Source organism: Microtus oregoni, unplaced genomic scaffold (assembly GCF_018167655.1).
Source record: "Microtus oregoni isolate MIOR12 unplaced genomic scaffold, Mior012 000022F_ref0000154, whole genome shotgun sequence".
Lineage (NCBI taxonomy): Eukaryota > Metazoa > Chordata > Mammalia > Rodentia > Cricetidae > Microtus > Microtus oregoni.
The window spans coordinates 31,372,674-31,390,016 of NW_024543081.1; the positions used below are offsets into that span (position 1 = coordinate 31,372,674).

General features: G+C 42.9%; 2 protein-coding genes across 5 annotated transcripts in view; both read right to left on the reverse strand.

Moving 5' to 3' along the window:
- Nsmce2 (NSE2 (MMS21) homolog, SMC5-SMC6 complex SUMO ligase) overlaps positions 1-17,343 on the reverse strand; it is a 205,949-nt gene that overhangs the window by 144,549 nt on the left and 44,057 nt on the right. The gene's annotated exons all lie outside the window — the stretch shown is intronic.
- LOC121461110 (60S ribosomal protein L26-like) lies at positions 10,132-10,627 on the reverse strand. Its single transcript, XM_041671904.1, has one exon. The coding sequence runs from the start codon at positions 10,611-10,613 to the stop codon at positions 10,176-10,178; it is 438 nt and encodes a 145-aa protein (XP_041527838.1). The 5' UTR covers positions 10,614-10,627; the 3' UTR covers positions 10,132-10,175.

Consider the following 17,343-nt stretch of genomic DNA (forward strand, 5'->3'; position numbering starts at 1 on the left):
GGGTAGTGAGCCTGGGGTTCGAGTGGCTAGAGACACAGAGAGAAAATGAGGCCAGTGAGGGGCACAGAAGGGGAACAGTAGATTGCTACAGGTGTCTAAGCAAAAGGTGGCGACAGTGTGGTTTAGGGTGACAACAGTAAGAGGTGGTCAACTTCCAATTAAGTATTTGAAAAGACAGAAATAATATTTCTTGAGGAAAAGCAAAAATTACTTTGTTGATGGTCAAGATATGGGCTCTGAAACTAGACCACTTTGGTATTTTGTTTGATTAAATTGATATGAAAATGTGAGAAACAGATAATTTGGAAGAAAAATACTTAAATTTGGTTTTGAAAAATTATATGCTCAATGAAGTGGAAATGAAAAGAAGGAAGTTATACATCTAAAAGGGGGTTTTGAAGAAAACACTAGGTTCCAGCTACAAATGATGAAACTGTTCAGAAAGCATACAGGGGAACCCTTTGGTCCAGAGAGATCAGATGGCATCAGGGAGGTCAGCCAAAAAAGACCAAACTCAACAGGAAGAGTGAAAAGTTATCTGAAAGAGAAAGACCACTCCAAACAGGGACCCGCTGGGGCAAGCGGAGTGAGTGCCATCCCAAGCACTAGCCTAAAAAGACAGGAAAGGGGACCACAGAGGTAAGCAGCACAAACCACACAAGCTGAACTAAGGAATAATCAAGAAGAAAAACTGTGCAAAAGGCAGGTGAATTTCAAATATCCAAAGCTCTCTTGGGCCCTTGAGAAAACAAGCTTGCCCTGGGAGCTGGAAAACCGTGAAAGCAGGAGTAGAGGTAGGTGATCTAGCTTAAGAATCAGTAAAATTTGGAGGAGGTAAGTGAGATATGAGGATCCAAAAGGGGTAAAGCAACCAGATTTCTGATGTGAGAAACAGCTACTGAGTAGAAGGTACTACTGTAAGTTATTCAACCCCTCCCCCTGCAAAAAAAAAAAAAGTTAAGGGGAAATTTTTAAGTTAGGATATTGACATTAAGAAATGTGTAACACAATAAAATAGAAAATGTGAACTATATCACTGACTTTGTGTATATGGTTCTCATACAAGAAATCGGGAGTGGAGACTGGGATGTGGGACTCAGCAGCACAGTGTGAAATAGAAAAGAAGAATAAGGAGGAATACCAAGAACTGAAAGGTCTAGAAAGATCCACTAGAGCCCCTCATGTGAGTTGGAAGGACTGGCCAGAAGCTAACAACAAAATCAGATATGTTCTAAAACGTAAAGGAATGGAATTTGGGAAAGTAACAGTAATCAATACAGAGAGGTGACAAAAAGATCCAAACCACAACCTCTGGATGTCATGGGTGTGTTGCCCTGTGAGATCCAGGTAACTGTCAGCCTTGCCCTTCTGTCTGCAGTACTTTAGGTAAGGATGGATACATGCTATAGCGGATGCAGCACTCCATAAGGCCTTTGACAGAGGACCCCACAAAACGCTGCCATTTTACTGTCACACGCCTCGTGTATCTGAGACAAAGACGCCCAACTAAAGTGGAAATTACAACGTGACAAGGAATTCTGCCGTTTGTGACTTCTGCGGGTGTGCACTGGTATTCTCTCCTCCACCCGTGGAAGGTGGTGCAGTAATGCAGACAGAGCACTGGAGCATGATCAGATAGATATACGCCCTTATAAAGAGTACTCAGGAGCAGAGCCTGAACGAAGTGCTGGTGTCTGGAACTTAGTCCTCCAAGCCTCCAAAACTGCACACGTGGCACAAAATATGGCAAGAACGTTGAAGATGAGCAGCTGGGGACAGAGAACCAGCCCTTTCCCTGTTCCTCTCCTTTCTCCCAGCCTCTAGGGCAGTGGTCTCAACCTTCTAATGCTGTGCTCCTAGAATACAGTTCCTTGTGTCGTAGTGACTCCTATCCACAAAATTATCTTTGTTCCTACTTCATAACTGCAATTTTGCTACCATTATGAATCGTTATGTAAATATCTGTGTTTTCTGATGGTTTTAGGTGACCCTATGAAAGGGTCATTCTACCCACAGTTGAGAATCACTGCTCCAAATGTAGCCTAAACTGCAGAAATTTCTGAGAGCCTATTCAAGAGGCTTTACTTAAGATACTTCAGCATTTACAGAGAACTGAACTTTTGGCACTGTTTTCCACTGTCATCTGAACTTCTGATATAGATATTGTGGCAATCTTAAGAGGCAGCTTTAAACCCACAAAGTAGTCATAGACAAACATGTTATATAGAAGTTAGACTCATCCATGATTTCAAATTCTTCTAAGTCTTAAAATGATAAGTCAGGTACTGTTTATCAAATGAAATATTCTAACTTCATGACTAAGAAGACCTTTGGACGACCACACTTGCAGCCTAGTTTCGGCAGATACTGCCTAGGCAGCACTCAAGGCACACGCATTTCTATCAAAGACTAAAGTCCCTGCTCTCTTTTCTTATTCTCAGCTCCCCAGTGATGTCAACGTGTGCTAGATAACTTCCTCCAGTACTTCCATTTCTACTGTAGAAAACACCACACTTCCTCAAATAAAAATAGAGAAGACATTCCTGTTGTGGTCTGAATGTGAAATGCTCTCCACAGGCTCACGTATGTGAACACTTGGTTCCCAGCTAGTGGGGCTGTTAGGGAGGTGGAGCCTCAGGAAAGTGAGTCACTAAGGGCAGGCCTTAAGGCTTACTAGGCTGAGCTCACTTCTGTCTGCTCTGCCTCCTGCCTCATATCCTTGATGCCATGCCTTCCTTACCATGGCACATAATATCCCTTCTTAAGTTATAAATCAAAATAAAGCCTTCCTCCCTTAAGTTGCTTCCTGTCAGGCTGTCTTAGGGTTTCTATTGCTGTGAAAAGACACTATGACCACGGCAACTCTTATAAAGAAACATTTAATTGGGGTAGCTCATGTCCATTATCATCATGAAGGGGAGCATGGCAGTGTGCAGGCAGACATGGTGCTGGAGCTAAGAGTCTGACATCTTGCAGGCAACAGGAAGTCGACTGCCTGGCACACTGAGTGAAGCTTAAGAAAAAGACCTCAAAACCTGCTCCCTCATTGACACCCTTCCTCCAATAAGACCACACTGATGTGGGAAGTCCTTCTGTATATGTGCTGCTTTTATTGGTTAATGAATAAAGAAGCTGCTTAGGCCTAGGTAGGACAGAACGGAGCTAAACAGGAAAACTAAACTGAATGCTAGAAGAAAATACACAGAGTCAGAGAGACATGTAGCCACTGCAGGAGACAGACGCTGGACGGGACCTTACCGGTAAGTCACAACCAAGTGGCAATACACAGATTAATAGAAATGGGTTAATTTAAGATATAAGAGTTAGCCAGGAATATGCCTAAGCTATTGTGCAAACAGTATTGCAATTAATATAGTTTCTGTGTTATCATTTTGGGTATGGGTAGCCAGGAATGAACAAGCAGCCTCCACCCACACCACACCTCCTAATGGTGTCACTCCCTTTGGGGGCCATTTCCTTTCAAACCACCACACAGGCATATAGTCACAAGAAAAAAATAAAAAATACATAATTCCTGAAAGGGAAATAAAATAAGTCCACAGCTGTTTTCATATCTAGTCTTTTCCTATTCCTTTAGAATAATTTCTTTTAGAGCACTATTGTTTTCTGATGAACTTCCTAAGTCTTTCCATTATAGTCTCAATACACAGAGACCATAATATGGTCCTTTCCCATAAAGTATATTACATAAAATTTAATGCTCTGAGCAATCAAAGTCTTAACTATGGAGGACCTCAAACTTATACAAATTTAAATAAGCTTTTCTTGTTTCCATAACTCAGCAGTGACTGGTGATACTGAGGTTGACCTGGTGATGAAGAATAATCTTGTAGTAGACTCCAATAATAAAGCACAGAGAGAATGATGAAAGAAGTTTCATGTTCTTTAGGCACATATCTAAATCCCAGTACTTGGTGGACTGAGGCAGGAGGCTATGCAGTGAGTTCAAGGCTAGTCTGGGCTATGAGGTGAGTTCAAGGCCAGTCTGGTCTATATAGTGAGTTTGAGGTCAGTCTGTGATACATAACAAAACACCAATTCAAAAAAACTAAACAAACAAATAAGCATGTCTTGCTCCAGTCTTTGTGTCAGAGTGTGCACAAAGGGGCATGAGGTGAATGATGCAATAGTGTGTGCATGGAGGGCTGCAGGATGGGAGATGTTGGAGTGCTCATGGATGGGTGTGGGGTGAAAAATAGCTGAGTGTACATAGAAAGTACAGAGGCCATGGGGTAAAACATGTCAGAGTGTACCCGTGGAGGCACGGAATAATAGATGTTCAAGTGTGCACGCAGAGGGCCATGGAATAATAGATGTTCAAGTGTGCCTGTGGAGGCACGGAATAATAGATGTTCAAGCGTGCACGTGGAGGACCACGGAATAATAGATGTTCAAGTATGCACGTGGAAGGCCACAGAATAATGGATGTTCAAGTGTGCCCGTGGAGGCACGGAATAATAGATGTTCAAGCGTGCACGTGGAGGACCACGGAATAATAGATGTTCAAGTATGCACGTGGAAGGCCACAGAATAATGGATGTTCGAGTGTGCACGAATGTGGAGGGCTATGGAGTAAGAGATGTCCGAGTGTGCACGTGGAGGGCCACGGAGTAAGAGATGTCTGAGTGTGCACGTGGGGGGCCGTGGAGTAAGAGATGTCTGAGTGTGCACGTGGAGGGCCACGGAGTAAGAGATGTCCGAGTGTGCACGTGGAGGGCCACGGAGTAAGAGATGTCCGAGTGTGCACATGGGGGGCCGTGGAGTAAGAGATGTCCGAGTGTGCACGTGGGGGGCCATGGAGTAAGAGATGTCCGAGTGTGCACATGAACAGCCACGGAGTAAGAGATGTCTGAGTGTGCACGTGGACAGCCACGGAGTAAGAGATGCCTGAATGTGTGCTGGGCATGGGGTGAGCCATGTAAGAGTGTGTGTTCATGGAGGTGCATGAGGTCAGACAGCAGGACTAAGGACACATACTTTGTGCTCTGTCTGTGAGGAGGCAGAAACATGGGAGAAGAAAGGTCCAGTGCTGAACCTCAAGAGAGCCTGTTCTTTCCAAGGATCATCACAGGAAGCCCACCTGGGGAGTACTCATGGGATCATCTTCCCCCCTCTCTTGGATCTTAGCCACAGCCCCACAAGTTAGAAGGTCTTAACAAACAGACTGACACCATCTCTATCATGACCTAAAAGAAAAGGAAATGTTTTCTCCTTCCTAGTGTCACTAATTGATGAACCTACTGAGCAGACTAGAATAACTGAAAAGACAAGGAAATTATCTATTGGGCGATTTAACATTTTTTTCTTGAAACCATAAATTATCTCTAATTGACACACAGTTTCTAATCATTAAGTCTGATTTCAATTTGGTCTGTATGCTGCGCCTCATACTTACAGTCCAGGGGGAGGACAATGAAAGAGTAAAGGGCTGGACCTTTTCCTCCTCAGCTTTCATACCTCATACGAGGTAACAGCTCAATGGCCGATGGCCAAATGACTAGTGCCCCAGCAGTTCTCTTCCGCTCCTTGTCATTGGTATGCTCCGTTCACTCCAGCACAGACGCTCTCAGATGCTGCCTTCTTTCTAACGAACCTAGTTTTTCTTGCCAAAATTGCTTCCCAAAAGGAGATCTATCAAACGGCCTTTGCCAGCTCTCTCCAGTCCTGGATACAGTAACAGCTATACTATGGAAAAATTCAAACAATAAAGCAAAGCCCAAGGTTTTGATGCTTTACTGTCTATGAAGTACCTTTTAGAATAATGCATGCAGTTTGATTCTCATTAGTTAGAGAAATTAAAGAATACTTCTGATTACTGATAGGACCCAATTACTGATAAGCTGAAACTACAGAATGTCAACCAAAACAGAAAATACAATATAAGAGACTGAGCATCCGGGGCTGGAGAGATGGCTCAGAGGTTAAGAGCATTGCCAGCTCTTCTAAAGGTCCTGAGTTCAATTCCCAGCAACCACATGGTGGCTCACAACCATCTGTAATGGGGTCTGGTGCCCTCTTCTGGCCTGAAGGCATACACATAGACAGAATATTGTATACATAATAAAGAAATAAATATAAAAAAAAGAGACTGAGCATCCCTATGCCAAAAATTCATTATCCAACGTTCCCAAATCTGAATCTTTTGAGCAACAATATGATTCCATAGTAGGAAACTCCACAACCAACATTATACAGTAGATCACAGTCAAAATGCATGCACAACAGAAATTTTATTAAAACCATGTATGGTATCATCAACTTGTGTATAAAGTCTATATGAAACACAAATGAATTTTGTGTCCAGACCTGGGTCCCATTCCTGAAACGCCTCACTATGTATGCAAGCATGTCTGTCTGTCTGTCTGTCTTTCTTTCTTTCTTTCTCTTTCCTTTTTTCTAAGATTTATTATTTAGTATGTATACAGTGTTCTGCCTGCATGTATCCCTGAAAGCCAGAAGAGAGCACCAGATCTCATTACAGGTGGTTGTGAATTGTGAATGTGGTTGCTAGGAACTGAACTCTGGACCTCTGTAAGAAGCAGTCAGTACTCTTTAACCTTTGAGTCATCTCTCCAGCCCATATGCAAATATTTCAAATCCAAAACATTCTGAAGTCTCAAACAGTTCTCCTCCCAAATGTCTCAGATACGAGTGTTAAGCCTGCATATCCTAATGCTATAAGACCACCTTGTTAAACCACTACATTCCCAGACTAGTGCTGGCACACATCTTTGATCCCAGCACTCAGGAGGCAGAAGCAAGCAGATCTTTGTAAGTTCATGGCTAGCCTGGTCTACATAGCAAGTTCGGGCCAGTCAAAGATACACAGTTAAATAGTATTACAAATTGTTTACCCTATCATGATCAACTTCAACCTCATCATCATCCTCGGCCTCACCATCAGGCCCTCTAGCTATAACCCATCTGCCCCCGTTAATACTTTACACCAGAACTGTTCAAGGCCATGGCCAGTGCAAAATGCCACCTGATGCTATAAAAGCTCCCAAACCAGCCTTTTATTTCTGGTTTTAAAATTTCATTTCACAAAATCTGTAGGTTCAGAGATTCAAAAAGGAGTTCTATAATCTCAATGTCTACTAGGCACAAAACATTGAAGCCCATGACCTTCATTTAATTCTTGAGGTCACCTTATGAGGTATCATCATCCTCTTTACAGATAAGGAAGAACAAAGGTTTGTGAGGATGCATAGCTAACTGAATGCCACGAGGTCAGGTAGTGGAGAAGCAGCAATAAGGCTTGCTCTCCAGACTTCAATTCAGAGTTCTTTCCTCCTGTCAGGCAATCACTCTCCACACATCCCACATAACCTGACACACAGACCACATCATCACCTTCTTCCATGAAGCAATGCCATCCTTATTGCTTCTAACAGATGAAGAACAAGGCTTCGGGCTAACATGACAAGGAGGAAGTGATTTCTCAGGAAGTGGGGGTATAGCTCCATGATGGAGCGAGCACATGAACAGCATGAGTGAGGCCCTGGGTTCAATCCCCAGTACCAAAAATAACGACATTCAATACTGTGTGGCATGCACTGGAGGGATGTCAGCCAGGCTTTCTGTTACCATAGAAGGCACTGAACGCTTTAATAAACTCAAACATAAAGCATCTCACTGACAGGAGAGAAAGTCAGCCTCAGTTCTCTTTTACTTCTAAGTCCCTAAAACCCCTGTATATCCACAACACTGCCACCTTCAAAATAAAACAAAGTGGTTCTAGAAGAGTCAATTAAAAATGCTTTAATTTATTTTGGTATAAAAGTTACACATATTTAACAATATTCTTCTCCTCAAACAGATAACACTAATGGGATCCCTCCTTTACACATGATAAATCAGTGTGGAGGGGCACATATGCTTGATTAAACTTCTCAAATCTTTATTTTTGAGAGTTTTATAACATATAGGCAAGATTCTAAATACACTTTATAACTAAGATGAGATAAAAGTTATTTTCGCTCAACTGACAGCTACATCCTAAGTGAATTTAACATACTACATTAATCTTGAATACAGAAACGTAATGAAAAAAAAAGCCTTAAATCCTGCATAGGAGTAAAAGTGAGGCTTTAAGTGCCGCTCCTTGAGAGCAGCAAGGTGACCTGGGTTAGCCCTCTAGCCTTGCTCAGGCGCAGAGGCAAAAGGAGCCACTTTTTCTAACTGCATAAGGTTACCAGGCTCATTACTAAGGAGTTTTGAGAGCGAAAAAGGCTTCTCACTCCTGGCACAGAAGTCCGGATTCAACTCTTCTTGCTCATATGGGGTAGGGGACTGAAGTTTGTGCTGGTATTTACAGATCTGGCTTAAGCAAGCCTTGGGCGCACAGTAAGGAAGCAGGGAAACCAAAGAGAAGTGACTTCAGTATTTCTCACCTGGATCTCAACTAGGAGAGCACTTTTCACAAACTGATATCCATACAACCAATGTACTTTTCCACTGCATACAGAAACTGGACCAAAAAAACCTACTTATGCTTACACGTTTCTTAAGCGGCTAGTCTGGAAACTCAGCTACTGAATTTATTTCTGTGAGAGCTAGTGGTCCATGATTCATTTAAAAAAATCTAAATACTGGGATGTATCTTTCTCTTACCAGCTCCAAGAGTTCAGAAATTCCCCTCATCTTCTCTGGAGAAGCATCAGCAAGTGTCTTTCAGTCTTGGACTCTGTGCCCATTTATGTGTGCACTGTTACATGAATGGGCCGCTAGTCTCCAGCAGCTGCATAATCACCTTGGTTTTGGCAGAGGTGAGGGTGTGGGGATGGGGTGGTGTCAAAATATATCTCTGTCTAATTTTGCTTTATGTACAATCGCTCTCTGAGGTACATGAGACAAATATTACTGCTGCCCCATCTTAGCAATGAGAAGACCAAAGTACAGAAGTTGCAAGACTGGCCCAAAGTCAGAGTCTGGTAGGGCTAGGGTATGAAACCAGGTTCTTATTTCCCAGCCCAATCTCCCTTATCAGTCAGATAACAACTAGTCAGCAAAATGGGGCAAGGGACAGAAAGGTGACTGACTGTGGTTTATCCAGACCTTATTTTTAGACTAATCATATATGGTTTTATGAGTTATTACTAACTCTGGTCCTTTATTGTTTCACAATGAGCTAGCCACTAAAACCATCTGCCAGAGTATAAATTATTTTAACCTTATCACTATTTCTCCTTGCCATGCAGAGAAGTTCACTTCAAGAGTTTCACAAGGAAGTGACTCAGAGGCTGAGCAAATTGACTGCACGGTCTCACGGCAGGCAGGTGGATAGGAAAGACTACCAAAAGGTGACAGCATCGAAGGCAAACGTGAATGTGGGTCTTACACATGTCTTCCTCTCAGCCTAAGCTGTGAGGCAGGAAAGCAGCCATGAGGAAAATGATCTGCTGCCATGTGTTCAGACTTAGGGGCTTAGAAGGGGAAGCCCACGTAGAGCAGCACACAGTAGATACTCAGCTCAGTGAGTGCTTGCCTAGCGTGCACGATGCTTTGAGTTCAAAAAAATATAAAGAAAAGAAAATGGGGGCAGGGTGAGAGCTAACAGGCCAAGACAGTGGAACACACTTTCATCCCCAAGGACTTTCACAGGCTATCTCTTCTTAGACATCAAGATACTACTGTCAGATAGACGAGGGCAGGTACTGCTGGGGTTGCCAATGGGCATAAAGTCTAAGAAACTTGCTGAAGGTCATACAGATATTTAGTGGACGTGTGCAGAAGAGAATGCGACAATTACATTGACCACCACGACAAAGACTTACTACTATAGCAGCATCATGTATGACACAGCATGTTTGAGAGAAATGCACTTCAATTTCATATCCTGATGAGTAATTTCACTGTCGCTAAAGAAAATACAGTATAACATGTTCTAATTCTGTCATGTCATATTATAGCCTATCATATTATTTATAGGTGTTCCAAGAGTAAATCAAGAGTTTCTGCCAAAATAGAAATAAGCAGATGATGTTTGGGGCATTTTTTAAAAACATGGTTTAATTATGCCTTACACGTCAAATTCATTTTCTGACTTTGTAAGCCCACTTAGGATTCAGTCCACTCTGAGGTACCGTTTAGTATCTTTTTTTTTTTTTTTTTTACTCAAGCAGTCTTTTTAATGAAAACTGTATGAGACGCCCCTACTCCTGCATCTTCTCAATCGTTTCTTCCTTGTATTTGCCCTTCTCCTTTCCTACTTGTCGAGACTTGGCTTTCCTTTCCAGGATCTTCTTTCGGTCTTTGTCCAGCTTTAGCCTGGTGATCACCACCTTGCTGGGGTGGATGCCCACGTGGACAGTTGTGCCATTAGCCTTTTCCCGCTGCACCCGTTCAATGTAGATGATGTATTTCTTCCTGTACACTTGGACCACTTTGCCAATCTGTTGGCCTTTGTAGTGTCCCCGGACAACCTGAACTTCGTCATCCTTTCGAATGGGCATTGAGCGAACATTGTACTTCTGTCTCAGCTCTTTGGAAAGTGGGGAAGACATGATCTTCCTCCGAATGTGAGAAGGTGCATTGAAATGCCGTTTGCGGTTCTTGCTCCGGTCAGAAGTCACAAAGGGATTGAACTTCATTTTGGCGGCTGCGATCCAGCGATGGCCGCAAGAGGAAAGAGCCCGTTTAGTATCTTATGGGACACTTTAGGCTTCTGTTTCCCATTAAGGCTGAACTCACCCTTAGTGCGTCAAAGGGTGACCCACAAGGTCAGTAGGGCTTGCTTCTCAGTCTCAACTGCATTCCAAGAACCACAAGCTATGGAGGCATCTGGAAGGCAGGACTGAGCATGTGCAAACTGACAAGTGCCAGCTGAGGGGAAGGTAAAAAGCAGAGTGTCCAGATGTCTGGGAATCATTTATGCGTGCAGCCACATTCAACTATTTCTGGTCACGGCTTCCAACTGCAAGAACACTGGTCAGGCCTTTCGAACTAGCACTTTCTTGTCAAACATAATGAAATCATTATTTTAAGATGAAAAGAAAGGAAAAAAGATAGTTTTTAAAACCATTCATAACTGACTCTATTACTCTACCTTACAAAGAAACGAAATGCAAAAACATCTAGTGCTTTAAATGGTCAGGTCAGTCATGAGAAAAGAACGGCCACCTTTGCCAGAAGCTCGAGGTTCTGAGAGCAAAAGAGAGAAGCCTTCTCTGGGCTTGCAGTGAGTGTGCTGAGCAGCGGCTCCACATCACAAAGCAAGCTTGGCCGCACCATGGTAACTGCAAACTCACCAGGGCCTGGGAACGCAACATCCTACACTTTCCCTATTATCCTCTTGCTTGTTAATGGCTTATGAATATTCTATCTGAAATACAACTGACACGTGACACATAAATAAACATTTATATCAATAATAAAAAGTACATAATCTGACACATTGTTCTGGCCAATACAACACCACTACCAAAGATATCAACAGCTTTTCAATAGGTATGATGAACAAAGTAAATAAGATTTAAAGGTGTGACACACCGATCAATATATAGGATAATTCAATAATCTATTATATACAGAGAAACATATTTAGGGCTTCATTTCTGTTACTTACATGAAATACATTATTCTTGAACTAGAAATCTTGTTTACCTTAATTATCTAGTGCTTATTTTAAAAGAAGCCCCACCACCATACACTTGCTGCCCTTGACTACTATGAACAAAAACACACGCAGTTACTAGCAGAGAACCTCAGCTTCAGCTGGCCGGATGCCATGCTGCTCACTGCCAGGTTGCTCACTGGCCCTGGTTTCAGAAAAGCAGATGACCATGCCTACCCTCAAAGGTAAGAACCTGAAGTACAGTGGTGGCATAACCTGCCAGACGTCAGTGATAGAGCTGCTAGCAGAATTTGAGCTGACCCGCTGCCAGGTACTCTGCCTGGTAATGCCTATCATGCCAGTATCAGATTTAAGAATAGTTTAATTACTATGATTCTATATATACCATATTCTTTGAGGTCACAATACTGACAACAGCAGTAAATTCAATCCCAGCCAGCTCTCTGCTCCAATTTCTGGAGAAATCCCTTCCACAGAAGGGGAAAGAAGTTTCCCACCACCCACTCCAGTCTCCACATGAGCTAAAATTCCCTTCGGGATGCTGTCTGAATCTGGCCAAGGGAGAGGATGACTCTTCTCCATGGAACTTCCTGCACAATCTGATGACATGCGACACAGTGTTTCAGGTGCTTTCATCCTTCCCAGAACTGTATATTCCCAGAACTTATACTGCTATCCCATACTCAGCAGAAACTGAGGCTCAAGGTCAAAGTGTCCATGAGCAGCATTTACTAAGTCTGTCCTTTCTCTCAAACTAGATCGCTGTTAAAATGATGTTACAGCTGTCTTAGGGACAAATCAATAGGCTATCGCGTCTCTACTAGCTAAAGTATGTTATGATCACTAACTGAACGACTTAATTATGAGATCAATAAACAACTCCTTCAATTCCCTAGGTCAGTATGCATTTATTTTATAGTGAACCTGAACATCTGGTGACTCCCCGGATCAAACTCTTTACCTGCTCTCCTTATCACCCACTCACAGCCACTGCCAGATGGCAAGGAAAAGTCTGAACCCCAAGCTTAGTTCTCGTCAACTACAGAGAAAAAGTGACTCTGGAGAGAGATGAAAATGTAGGTCCAGGAGTGTAAAACCTTTGGTTCACAGGCTGCATGCACCCCATGACAGCTATGAATGCAACCCAACGCAAACTTGTGAACTTACTTAAAACAAGACATTCTTCTATGTGAATTTTTTTTTTTTTTGTCACAGTGACAGATTCTTGATAAGAAGTGAAGGGAAACAAAATATTCCGGTCTTTAGTTCTGGGGATACAGTCCATCATGTATCTGCAGAGGGAGGCTTCTGTACATCCTGACCTCCTCCTGGTAATCCACACTCACTACCCAGCCTCACCTCTTAAAGTTCTCCCAAAACAGCACTCCCAAGTAAGGATCAAGTGTCCAGACACATGAGCCTGTGACGTCACAGTCCACAATCCCACCCTCAATCTTTCTCTCCTCTGCAGGCTCTTGGTGAGAGCTACCGTTCAGCCCACTCTGCAACTCCCCTGCCTTCCACTCCTGTCGTTCTCCTTTTCATCCTTCCCATCATCAACCCACAGGGGGGCCATGTTTGTTTCCAGCAGACATTCTAATAGCCACACAATCTGTCCGTCTTTAAAAACTTTCTTCCCTCAAGCCGGGCGGTGTTGACCTCTTTGAGTTCAAGGCCAGTCTGGTCTACACAGCTGGTTCTAGGACAGCCAAGGAACTTCCCTCCATCTTCACTGGTGGAATAATGTGTCATTTTCTTTCCCTCTCCCCCAATCCTGGTCCTTTTCTCTCACTTCACAGAGTATCACTAAGGGCCACCTCCTGGAGGGAATGCGGTGTCCCTCCGCCCACCTCCCAGTTCTCTAGACAAAAACCCTAGGTAAACTACTGGACCCAGCACTTCTTTTATAAAATTAAGAGGCTGCTGGGCGGTAGTGGGGGCTCACGCTCTTAATCCCAGCACTCAGGAGGCAGAGACGGTGGATCTCTGTGAGTATGAGGCCAGCCTGGCTACACAAAGAAACCTTGTCCCAAAAAAATAAAAACAAACAAACAAATTAGGGGCAACTGGGGGTGAAGAAATGGCTCAGAGGTTAAGAGCACCTAACGCTCTTACAGAAGATCTGGGTTCAGCTTCCATTGTTCACGCGGTAGGTAGAGCTTACAGCCATCTGCATCTCCAGTTCTAGAGGATTCAATACCCTCTTCTGACCTCCACAGGCACTGCACATTTATGAATGTGATTCACATACATATATTCAGGCAAAACACTCAAACACATATTTTAAATCTTATAAAAAATTAGGAGGTTGTTATTATAGCAGCATTTTAAAAAGTAGATTCTGGCCGGGCGGTGGTGGCGCACGCCTTTAATCCCAGCACTTGGGAGGCAGAGGCAGGCGGATCTCTGTGAGTTCGAGACCAGCCTGGTCTACAAGAGCTAGTTCTAGGACAGGCTCCAAAACCAGAGAAACCCTGTCTCGAAAAAACCAAAAAAAAAAAAAAAAAAAAAAGTAGATTCTGTGGAGTGTCAGTCTTTCCCCAGGTGTTTTCTCATTAGCTCAGTTAAGGAAATATCTAAAAAGCCTTTCCTCTGGAGAATCACATTGCACTAAAGCACATTAGAGGCTTTGCAGTATTTAAGGAAATTCTTTTATCAAGCATTCCCCAAGCTTACTTGACCACAAAATCCTGTTCTTCTATTATACTTATTCAAGTCCTAATTAATTCATATTACGGAGCAAACTTTTGAAAATACTGCACTGGAGGCACAAGGACTACTAAAGTGCTAAGCATTGTATGGTTCTGATTAAGATCCAACACTTAACACCAAACAGACACTAAGACGGATTTCTGTGACTATAAAAATGAATCTCACTGTAAGAATGCTCACCTCAAGCAGCCATGTTACTTGATAACTAAGAGATCTATCTAGAGTCTTTCCTATAGAACATCTCACTAGTGAGCTGTATATTCAAGCCTAAATCCATGTATGAGACAAACAAGTACCAAACACAAATGCAACTTCAAAATAACTGTAGAGGCAGCTCTAAAGGACCAAAATAAAAATCAGTAAGCACAGAAATGGATCCCAAGGCCAAGTAACTGACAACTAAATTCCCAAAATTGTAACATCCACTTCAAGGCAACGGTCCTACAGAAGGAAAGATCACAATGATCTGGCTCATCCATCAGCTTCTGGCCAGAGTTGCTGAAAGGCTGAATCCCATCTGATTCTGGAGTATTCAGTGTGGGACACAGGAAGAAGACAAGAGGGTGGGCTCCTGGGCATTGGCCATTTGGGTCCAAAGCTTCTACCTGCTTCTCTCTTCTGTCATCTAACCTTGTGGTCCATTGCCTGGTTCCTCCCATGCTCAGGAATCTGCTGTCCTTAGGCTTTATAACCCTAGATACTTTCCCTTCCTCAGTGAATGGCTCAGGATGTCTAGAAGAATGGGGTGGATTTGGACACATGCTCAGTAGATAATCACACCCAGCAGCCACATCCTCTGGCCTAGAATTTCCTTCAAACACTGGGAAATAAGGTATTAGCTATCTAAGTGAGCAATTCTTTTCAAACTAGGTTTCACTAAAATGATAAGATTACCTACAGGGGCTGGGCATGGTAGTGAATGCCATTAATTCTAGCACGTAGGAGACAGAATCAGGTAAATCTGTAAATTCAAGGCCAGTCTGGTGTACGTAGTGAGTTACAGGCTAGCAAGTCTACACAGTGAGTCCCTGTCTGAATGGGGGGGGGGTGAGAGTGGGATGGGTATTACCTATAGGGCTGCATGTAGTAGTAGTTATTATAGTTAACTTTAAAGAAAAAAAAAAGAGGCCTTTAATCTCAGCACCAGACAGGCAGAGGCAGGCAAATCTCTGAGTTCAAGGCCAGCCTGGTCTACAAAGTGAGTTCCAGGACAGCCAAGGCTACACAGAGAAATCCTGTCTCAAAAAACAAAACAAAACAAAAAAGCAACAAAAATGAACAAACAAGCCCCCCTAAACTTACCAGCGGATGAAGGGTGAAAGGTGAGAGGGCACAGGGAAGTGGCACATCAGAAATGGCCGAAATTCATTGCATAATGACGGGACTGAGGTAAACTATTCTTTGACCTAGCTTGTACTTTTATTATACCTGGTTTTCAACACTGTATATGAAGTACATTTCTTTTCTTCTAACTCTCAACATATTAACTATAAAAGGCAGATAACATTTCAGGTTAGCATATCAAATAAAAACCACAGTACGCCGAATAGGGCAGACTTGGTCAGTGAGAAACACAAAGGAGCCAATGCAGCACCTAGCTGGTCCAGTTAGGAAGAAAAGCATTTGCTCTCCTCGGGCATTCAGTAAAAACATTCTAGACATTGCCTCCCAAACAAAGCCAGCTGTGGGACTGCAATCTGATTCAAATGCTTAAGTCTTACATAACTGTAAGATGGAAAAAGGGCAAAACAGAGTCTTGAGGAATATGAAGAAAACACACAGGCTATAGGTTTCTAAGCACTTAACTCAGCAAAGGAAACACCACAGGTGAAGTCTCATGCCTCTTCTAAGAGCTGGAGCTTGCTCTAAAAGAATAGTCAAAAAAAATCTCAAATTCCACTACCTTCCATAAGCTCTATGACTATATGAGATAATATATTTTATCACTGATGACTGATTATTTATGGGACTAAGATAAACCAGTTAAATCATTTGTCATCAAGCTTTAAGGTTCCCATTCATGTTCATCATCAGAATTAAGATCATTAAAAAGTTTGTGAGAGCCATCAAGATGGCTGAGGGTGAAGGTGCTTGTGGTTAAACCTGATAACCCGAGTTCAATCCCTGGGCTCCATATGGTAGAAAGAGAGAGCCAGCTGTGAGCTGTCCTCCAAGCTCACCCAGGCACAGTAGCCCAAGGTGTTTTTGCTGTCTCTTACTTGAAAAACAGATTGGGGAGGGGAGGGGGTTGAACTGGCCTGGTACTCATCTTCCCCATCTACCTTCACTAATCTAAAGGCCATAGGCCAAATTGTAGGTGTAGGTGCAAACACTAATAACACAATGAGAAACACACATGACTATCACTGGATTTATTCAATTAGTCAAATTTCAGAAGTAACCTCTACTTGAGAAATAGAATCATAGTAATTAAACTATTCTTAAATCTGATACTGGCATGATAGGCATTACCAGGCAGAGTACCTGGCAGCGGGTCAGCTCAATTTCTGCTAGCAGCTCTATCACTGACGTCTGGCAGGTTATGCCACCACTGTACTTCAGGTTCTTACCTTTGAGGGTAGGCATGGTCGTCTGCTTTTCTGAAATTTATTATTTGGAATGACCAAGGCCCTTGAATCTTTGATGTGAAAATCATCAGAAGGAACTACAGAGATGGCTCAGCTCAGTGATGGTTAACAGTACTTAATGTTCTTGCAGAGAACCCAGTTTCTGGTCCAACTGGGCAGTTTACAATCAGCGGTTACTCCAGGGTATATGATGCCCTCTTTTGGTTTACATGGGCACCTGCGTGCATGTGGTACACACAAACTGGCGCAGGCATGCACATCTACACACAAATAAAAACTACATACATCTTAAAAAATAAATGCATAAACAAAGATGATCAGAAATGGGGGTAGGGTATGTAGCTTAATTAGTAGAGTGCTTGCCTTGCATGCACGAAGAAGTTCAGAGTTCGATTCCCACCATCCCATAAGTCTGGGCGCAGTGGTACACATCTGGAATCCCACAAG